Source organism: Vanellus vanellus, assembly GCF_965231255.1.
Source record: "Vanellus vanellus genome assembly, chromosome: 1".
NCBI classification, from domain to species: Eukaryota; Metazoa; Chordata; class Aves; order Charadriiformes; family Charadriidae; genus Vanellus; species Vanellus vanellus.
In genome coordinates, this window is record NC_138905.1 from 38,428,200 (window position 1) to 38,437,263 (window position 9,064).

Consider the following 9,064-nt stretch of genomic DNA (forward strand, 5'->3'; position numbering starts at 1 on the left):
AAAGTACCTAAGTGATTTAGGATCCAAAATCTCAATTTCAGTTGTTTCCAGGCTCTGGAGTGAAATAAAAAATTTTCAAAGTGTGATCCTGTCTTGCTTTTTTACATGCCATCTGCCACCAAGATGCCCTCCTTTCTTATTTATCTTGTTCCTCTTTTCCAGGTTGGCCTTCCTTCTATGATGTGATCAGTCCTGATGTAGTTACTTTCAATGATGATTTCTCCTATGGGATGCATCGGATTGAAATATCCTGCAGTCAGGTTAGTTTAGAGTGCACACAGACCATTCCGATGGCAAAGGCTGCAAAAATCATTACAGCGTCCTGTACTTTCCCTGAGATTTGCAAACCTTTCAGTTCCATTAAACAGTAATCATTGTGAGAGCGCACAATGGGTTGTAGGTATAACAGCTGGGTGGAACGAGCTGAAGGCACAAAGGGCTCATTGGAATGCACATTGTTGTCTCGTGTGAGATTTAACAGAGCAGATGTAAATGGTTGGACTCGGTGCTGAGTCTACAAAAATTATCTTCCTGAAGAGGGTCCCTTCAAAGGAGCTCCTGAGCCTGAGCCTTGCCGACTGGCTCCACACGTGAGCAGTTGAGAGGGAAGTCAAAAGCAGTGGAGCGACTGTCTGTGTGCTGATTCCATCACTGTGCATTACTGTGCAGCCATGCTAACTCATTCCCAACACTCATTCCCAGCACAGTTCTAATGGCTGCCTCAAACAATCCCATCTGCCGTAATAATGAAGTCAGTAGTCATTCAAAACGTGCCCAAATTTTCCGTTATCTGTCTTGTTCTACTTTCTCTCATCCTTTGTGCTGCCCTCCTCTCTGCAAAGGGAATGGCATAATCATTACCTAGCAAAGGGAGAAGCTGCTGCATTGGCGTTCGGCAGATGTACCCAGCAACTTGCAGTCCTCTAGCTCCACACTCTCAAATTCCTCCTGAGAGAAGCAGGAGCTTCATTTGGGCAGGGATAATTTGCTGTTCTCTTTCCAGACAGTATTGGTGGAGGAATAATTGATTTCATCCCTGACAATATCCATCCTTACTAGTCAGTCAGTCCTCATACATAAATACTCAGAGTGAGTTAAGAAACTTCTCAAAAGGAGGCAAGATTGTCTTTGTTGAGAATCCATTAACTTCAGTCTGGGTAGAGGGTTTGGCCCAACATGTTAATGGTCAAATCAGCATGTCTGCTAGTATGTCATGTGTATTACATAATTCTGTAGTTTTTATATTGATGATATGCTCTAGAAGATCCAATTAACACTTTTTGGGAACATCCATTTCTGTAAATTCCCTAGCAAGGTAGCAATGGGACTGCAGACTGGGAATCTCATGCTTCACCTTTGATTACTGGCATAATCAAAAATGCAGCCCACTCTTCAGCTCTGCTTAGTAGGCCTGAATATTGCTAAAATGAGCATACTGCCAACCTGCTGAGCCTGTATCTGCTGACATCCTTCAAGAGAGGGCCAGGACTCCTGATTTCACCTGAGAGAAGCCCAGTGCAGCCTGTGGTCAGGCCAAGGAATCTGGGAATGTCGTTTACCTGTTGCCAAACAAAATAGCGTTAGCAGACCTGAGAGCAGCAGTATTAGCAGCAGTCACACACAGACACTATTAAAGCAAAACCAAAAACTGAACTTAAAGCATTAAGAAAAAAATGCGACCAAGGTTGCTATATAATCCAATGGCAACTTCCTACCAGCTACTCCAACTTCCTAGGGCAATAACCCCACAGATGATCAAGTCACGCAGGAAAATAGCTTGAGGAGTGGTGAGCATCTTTGCAGCCACCGCTCAGCACAGTTAATACCGCCTCATTGTGTATCCATAACAAAACCATTTCCTCCTCTCCTCGGAGCCCTAGGAATGTGAATCACACATGCAGCTGCAAGAAAACGCAGTTTTACTGCAGCCTGGAAAGCAGTGGGATTGATATGGCAGGCCTTGGTAGAACTGGGAGGAAGTACCCTCTCCCACACCCAAAATCTTACTAACCTTTGCAGATGAAAAAGTAGTTGATTTTTCTTTAAAAGTCCTTCCACCTGTCTGAGAGAATAAAACCCCTCTCTTTTAAAGTTCTCTATTATAGAAAGCAAACACTGGGGGAAAATTGCTGTAATATTAATCAAAGTCATCTATGGGATTATCCTAGAAATAACTTTTACAGTTTTTTGGAAACACATTGCCCTGGATGTATTTAAAAGGCCAATGATTAGTGACAGGTAGAAGTTAATTACAAATGCATTTGAGGCATACTGTAGAACTGGCTGCATCTCTTTTTTCTCTTTCCTGCTCGAGAGTCCCTTCCCCAGAGGTCTCCCCAGCTATTATTTGTACCCGTTCAAATCAGTAAAGTTCTGTAGTCACAGAAGTACTGTTTGCACATTGGTAGCTCAGACTCGGCTACAGCAGCTGACTGCAAGCTGCTTTCCGTTCCTCCCAGCAGCGTATTAGAACCAGGAGGCTTGGGAGATCCAAGCATACTGACAGTTAGCAGTGACTCCCCCTTTCCTGCTCCCAAACACATATTTCAAATGCTTTACTCTAACCGTTTCACCATCCCAGTGCATTCTGCCCAATTTATTTATGTGCAAGGCCGCAACAGATGATCGTTTCTTTTTGGGAGGCTTTGCAGACATGTATATATGTCCTAGAAAAATGGTCAGCACCTATTATGTGTGGGGAGGACAGTAAAATCAATTCATCCTTTGTACTCTCAGCTGAGGGCCTGGTTTCTTATACTGTGAAACAAAGGATTGAATTACGTTTCTTTTCAGGGCAGATGAGTTATAGAGTCCTCTACAGAGAATCGCCACATAAATTTTTGGTGAGGGGTAATCTCAAAAGGTAACAAATTTTGCAGTAATCCAATCCTGGTGTGATTCTGCCGTCACAAGAAGGTGTAATGAGACTACCTTGGACTCTCACACAGCTTCTCAGGTTTTGTGAGGAAAACCTTTTTGACAGATTGTCTTTGTAGTCTGTATGTAAGTATATTACTCCTGCAGACCGTTTCTCTCTATGGTTTCTCTTGTTCTGTTTTTGTCCAGTGGAGAGGGAATGATTTATCTCTGGTTAAAACTTAATCTGGAAAAGACCTGTTTAACACTTCTAGCCAGGAGTTTTTGAAGCATTCTTAGTTGAGATGAGATGATTTAATTAGGATGCTGAGCATTTAGGAAAAGAGTCTCTCTGGGACACTTTAGGTTTTTTTTCCCCAAGGTATGGAAAAGCTTTTTAATCAGATGAAATGCCTCATTGTGAGAGACCCCACTCTGAGAACCAGCTCAGGTTTTCTGCCCAAACTGCCTTAAAAGGCCTTCAATCTAAAGGACAATGAAATAAAATAAGCAGTGGAGAATAGAGGAAAGGGTGGCAAGACAGCAATCTTTCAGGAGCAAGACTTGAAGCTTTGTCTTCTCTAGTTCCCATGCAAATTTTCTTTACCTTTTCTTTATTTGCCATGTTTTGTCTTCCTTCCTTACAAAGCTGAGCAGCTGCTGCTTAACCCAAAGTTATCCATGCCTTTTCCCATTGCCTCTGGGAGCTTGTCCTGCTGATACCATGGGCTAGAAGTGCCCTTGCTTGTTACTGGGGTCCTCGCTGGACTGCCATGGCTGTTTCAGCGACAATGGGAGCCTGCCTGGGATGTGGCTGCACAGGTGGGACCGATGTGCAGGAGCACTGAGGCTTCACACGCCTACCTGCCCTGCTCCTGGAGTCAGTGAGAAGTATTGTTTCAGCTGTCATTAAAAGAGAAGAGTTTCTGTCCCTCCTAGCTGGTGTGAGCACTTCCGCCAGCCTTTCAGTCTGTTGAGAGAGTTTAACCTGAAGCTGACGACTTTACCTGCTTCTACAGACACCCTTCCTTCTGCTTTGGTGAACTAAAGGCCGTAACAGCAGGAGAACATCAGCGACACATTAACTGCAGGGTAGAGATTTGCCATCACTAACTCATTCACAGTTCGGGATAATCAGTATTATCTCTATGTATTTGGGATACTATGAATTAATTACATGTTGAGAATCATTTGCAGTCTTTAATTTTTGCTGTCTGACTGTGAGCCCACGAGCAGCTCTGTGATCTCAGTTACATCATTCTGGCTCTCACTGAGATTAGCTATTGACTTGAAAGGCCAGGGCTCTTTGGTAAAGCAGCATGACTTTCCTGTTCAAGATAAATATTTCTCCAGTGCAAGGTTTTATTTTTTTATTTCTCGTGGCAGGCTGTAAAAATGAACTTGTGGAATTTAAGTGACTAATTACAAGAAGTTCTTATTATCCAGATAAGTTGTCAGTCATAATGTCCAGTGGTTCTAATTTTTGAATAAGGATCAACTGGCTCAGCTTCTTCAAAGTATTGTACTCTTGTGTAAAGCAAGGGACTGTTACCTTTCCTACAGAGAGCAGCAGTAGTGTTCACCCTGAATACCACTGTGAGTATTTGAGGCTGATTCATGCAGAACAGAAGTGTCAACAGACCATCTGTAGTTTCGTATTCCTTACAAAAAGAAAATTCAGCATCATTCCTGTTTATAATTGCTCCCAGCTAAAGCTTATTAATTCAGAAATATTTTACATATCTTCACTACAGATCTTTTTCAGTCACCTGTCCCTGTCTCCTATATAGTACAGAAAGAAGTATGAGATGAGTAATGGATTAGCTCCATCCCCTCCAGAGGCGGGGAGCAGAGGCATACCCAGAAGGACCCTGGTGCTCAGAAGAGTGCCAGGCTGTGGAACGAAAAAAAAAATTAGTATGAGGGCATACTCCAAAGAATATCTTCACTGCTTTAGGTCCTTGCTGGGATCACTAAGGGGTTTAGTGTTTTGTTACCGAGGGGTGTAGCAGATGGCTGCAGGCTGAGGAGAGCCCAGAGCTCAGGCTGCCCCTTTCTTACACAGCTGTCCTTACAGCAGTAGGTGAAACACGAGCAGTGCTGCCCTCACCACAGTGGTTTTATCTGAGCTCCTGCCATGAGGTCATTAGAGACACAGGTGGCTTCTCAGAAATAGCGGCCTAACCAAACATACAGTGGCACAATGGGAAACACCCAGCAAATTTGGGCTTGAAGTCTTAGGCGCCCATGGTATCTCAGAAGATCATCTTCCTGGATCAGTCTTGTAAATAAATGTAGGTTGTAAATCCCACTTGAAAGGATGATGTAGGCATTAATGTGCTTCCTTGGAAGCGGCTGCTAGTCATTGCTTAACACCACTGTGATGCCATCAAGCCGCACAGAGATGCAGTGATACGCTATTGTATTTTGTTTCAGTGTGGTGCTCACCTGGGGCATATTTTTGATGATGGACCTCGCCCAACTGGCAAACGGTACTGCACAAACTCTGCTTCGTTATCTTTCAAGCCAGCAGACAAGAACAACGCCGGAGAAGGCAGCAGTAACGCCAGTCCTGCCCAAACAGGCAAAGCTGAGCTGTAGGATGAAGCAAAGCCTGCAGAAAACTGCGCTGATCCCACACAGCTTACAAGGAATGTTTTCTAAGTTGCCTGCTCTCTTATACCCTAAGAATGTTTAAATGTATGAAAGCATTTTGCACCACCCTTCTTCCTCACATTTTCGGAACCGAGGCCTTGCCTGTCAGTGCATTTACTATATAATTGGATTGAAAAATGTGTTGACTGACTCCACAGGTTTTCTTTTCCTTTCTTTTCTTTGAGATTGCTTTGGGGAATCCTTAAATTGAGAGGCTTTGGCGTTAGTTTCTTTTTAGTGCTGTGTTTCTCTAGGTTTGAACACTATCCCTTTTTGTGTGGGAGATGGGACTTGTGTTTATCTCCAGTTTATAGGAAACTTCTGGGCATAAGAAAATCCTGAATTCCTAGCACATCTCTGCTTTGTTCTGACTTGCGAGGCATGCAGCCTTTGGTCGTATGTATTCAGCCATCTCCCAGCATCAGCCGCACCCTGCAAAAACTTGTGGTTATGGCTGTTCCTTCCCAACTGAGAGAGATGGATGAGATGTAAAGCCCATCCTTTGGCTAATTTACTGCCAGTATTTCAAGGGTGTGGTTGAAAGGACGTAGACATTGTCTCAGCATCTATTTTTCCCCTTTGTTTGGTATTTAAATCAAGGTTTTAAGAAGTAACACTCACTTTTATGGGCTACTAATGAGGCTTTGTCTTTTTGTGAGGCCTGTTCAACAACTGTGACTCAAATCTGAATTAAAGTTGAAATCTGCAGGGGGTAATTATATGGACAAGTGCAGAGATAAACTTGAGAAGTGAAGTAGATGAGGGATGACACCAGGCTCTTTATCTTGTCGGTTGCTACAAGAATTCAGAAACATCACAGGTTCTGCTAAAAGGGAGTTTAGGAATGAATGCATCAGAAAGAGAGAGATCCTCCTGAAGTCTCCAATTTTAAAGATTAGCTGGTCTGGATGCATACTGCCCTACAAGGCCACAGCCTTTAATTTGTGTAATTGCAGTGTAGGACATGAGTGAGAGGATTGGTTTAAGAAATTAATTTGAAAAAAGCGTGTCAGAGCTCCAGAAATTTTTATGTAGCAAAATTTGCTGTCCCATAATATGTTTTTCATAGCCGCTTTTAGCCTGTCTAGAATTGTGCATAATACTGTTCTTTAAGCTAACACCACTTTGCCGTTAAGCATTGAGAGACTTAATGAATATAGTGCTTACTTACTTTTATTAGCCAACTTTGTGACTAACATATTTGGATCTAATTTTATTTCTAGTAGGAGCAAAGCAACCACTGATTTTTATGGAAGCAGGATTGAGGTTTTTATGTCAGTGATAATAAACATATTATCTGAAGTACAAACATCCTTCAGTTAAAATATAGCTACCGTAAAAGCATACGGAATAGTCAGAATTGCCTTTTTTTAGCAAAATAAGAAAGACATGAAAAAAGCATACAATAAATTAACATCAAAGAGATGCAAATAAAGATGATAAATATTTAGAGCTAAAACACTTGGGCTCTGCTGTAACAAGCACCTACTTATGTGAATATTCTCCCAGATGTTATGCAAGGAATTGCTCTTTGGCTGCAGGAAAGGTTGTGCAGACTGACCTTTGGTGTTTCAAGGCAGTCGAGTTTCTTCTGGTCCCACTGTTTTTTAGCAATTTCGTCTAGAAGGACTGCTTTTATCCCTTGCTTTTATTTAAAGAAAAGTAGGTTTTCTCTACCATATTTTCTGACATAAACATAAAAAAGGCAGCATCTATAAAAATGTGGTACATAAATGTGGTTTAATTCCAGATTGCTGTTGGATTTAAGTGTTATCAAATTTCAGTATATTCCTGCCTTATGTTAAAGAAATATATTACTTAAACTTCAGTATGCAGTAATGTCTGCTGTCCTACAGGAGATTTATTTTTGCAGGATATGGAGTGCAATGAAATGAGTCAATATGGTGAGGTGTATGTGATCTCTGGGAGTTAGACTATTTAACATAGGAAATGCATTGTTCTCTCTTGTGCGCAAACTGTACCACAGCACAGTGCAAGGTAAGACGGATTTCCTTTCATTGCTCTTAGAAGATGCTAGTAAGGGCTAGTATTGAACCCTCCAAATTTGGTGGACTCTGGTTATGATCATGACAGAGGAAACTTGGGAGCTGAGCACAATGTATAGAATAATAGGAGAATATTTCTGTATGTTTAAATTTTGCACTGTCTAGATGCTTATGAAAACTGAATGCAAACTGTGTAGCAAACTATATTTTCTAATATCTCAATTGTTACTCAGATGTTTAAATAGCATACCTTAAAATATTATGTAAGTCACACATGTTATTTATATATACTATATATATATAAAACTGCACATGTTTTTTATATATATATATGTACACACGCATATATTATCCAAGTATAATTTTAGCCTTCAGTACCTTTTTAATAACTAAAACCTTTCCTTAAGAGGGTTCAATACTTTTAAGAAATCGAATATACATTTTTCAAATTAAATTTGTTTTCATATATTTGTTGTACACAAATATAAAATAAATTTCTTTATAAATAATTCTGCTCTCCTTCCTTATTTATCTGTTTTTATGTCAAGTTTTTGAGCCCCTAGCTGCAGCGTGCCGTAGGGAACTGCTTTTACTTTGCTTTCCCTTAACTTACTGTGAATATTACATATTCAGCACTTTATCTCCAGCAGGTTTCTGGCAGGGGCGCAGTGCTGCAGGGTACCAAGTGTCCTTACACTTACCTGCTTTTGAAAGAATATCACAAGCACCCAGGCCCAACAGAGAGGAGAAATGTTTAGAGAAAGGCTCAACTTTCACTTAGAAGAATGATGCGATGTGGGTTGTAGTGAATCGCAGGCGTGCCGTAGGAGCCCCGCAGTGCCCGGGCTCAGTCTGCAGTGGAGGAATTTGCCTAGAGAGTTGGTTTCTGTCAAGGTTTCATCTGCAAGGATGCAGGTTTGGAATGCCCCGTGGGCAGCAGGTTGAGGCCGCTCAGTAGATCAGCTCTGCAGTGGGTTTTTAAAGATAGGTGCAATGGAGGGGAAGGAGTTGCAGGCTGTTTTCAAACTAGCTTCCATGTTTGTGTTAGTGGGAACCAGAAAGTTACATCAAAATTAATTTACTTGCTAATTGTTCTCAAACATTGCAGAGCATCCTAGAACAGATGACACACTGAAGACTTGTTTTACAAGTGTAGTGTAATACCCGTTAGTCAAAAAATGAATCCCTTTTAGCCCTCTGCCTCCCACACGTCCACTGTAGTTCCCTCTCAGAACTGTAATAGTTTGATATTTCTGAAATGAGGGACTCACTGGTACACACTAAAATGAGATGCGAGGTGGTGGCTTTGCCCTGCGCTCCCAGTATAACCTGGCCAGCCCGACAGCACCCAGAGGTGCTCTGCTGCAGCAGATCTTCACAGGCGTGTGGTCCTCTTGCTGCTCCTGGCCTGGCAGCAGACGCGAGGGACAGCTCTGCGCTGCAGTCCAGCTGGAGGCAGGCTGTGTTTTGCAGTGCAGAGCCTGAAGTTGTGCCTGACGTGTACACCCCACTGCTTCAAAACCAGGGAAATTTCTAAGAGATGCTCT

At 42.0% G+C, this 9,064-nt stretch overlaps 1 protein-coding gene across 1 annotated transcript in view; it reads left to right on the forward strand.

Annotated features, from left to right (window-relative positions):
* The window catches only part of MSRB3 (methionine sulfoxide reductase B3), a gene marked incomplete at its 5' end in the record, with an annotated part of 87,500 nt that extends 79,474 nt beyond the window's left edge, over positions 1 to 8,026 (forward strand). Inside the window, 2 exon segments of the mRNA XM_082498687.1 lie at positions 163 to 260; positions 5,293 to 8,026. Of these exon segments, the coding sequence (XP_082354813.1) occupies positions 163 to 260; positions 5,293 to 5,457 (263 nt within the window). The 3' untranslated portion in view covers positions 5,458 to 8,026.
* Between the last annotated feature and the right edge of the window lie 1,038 nt (positions 8,027 to 9,064).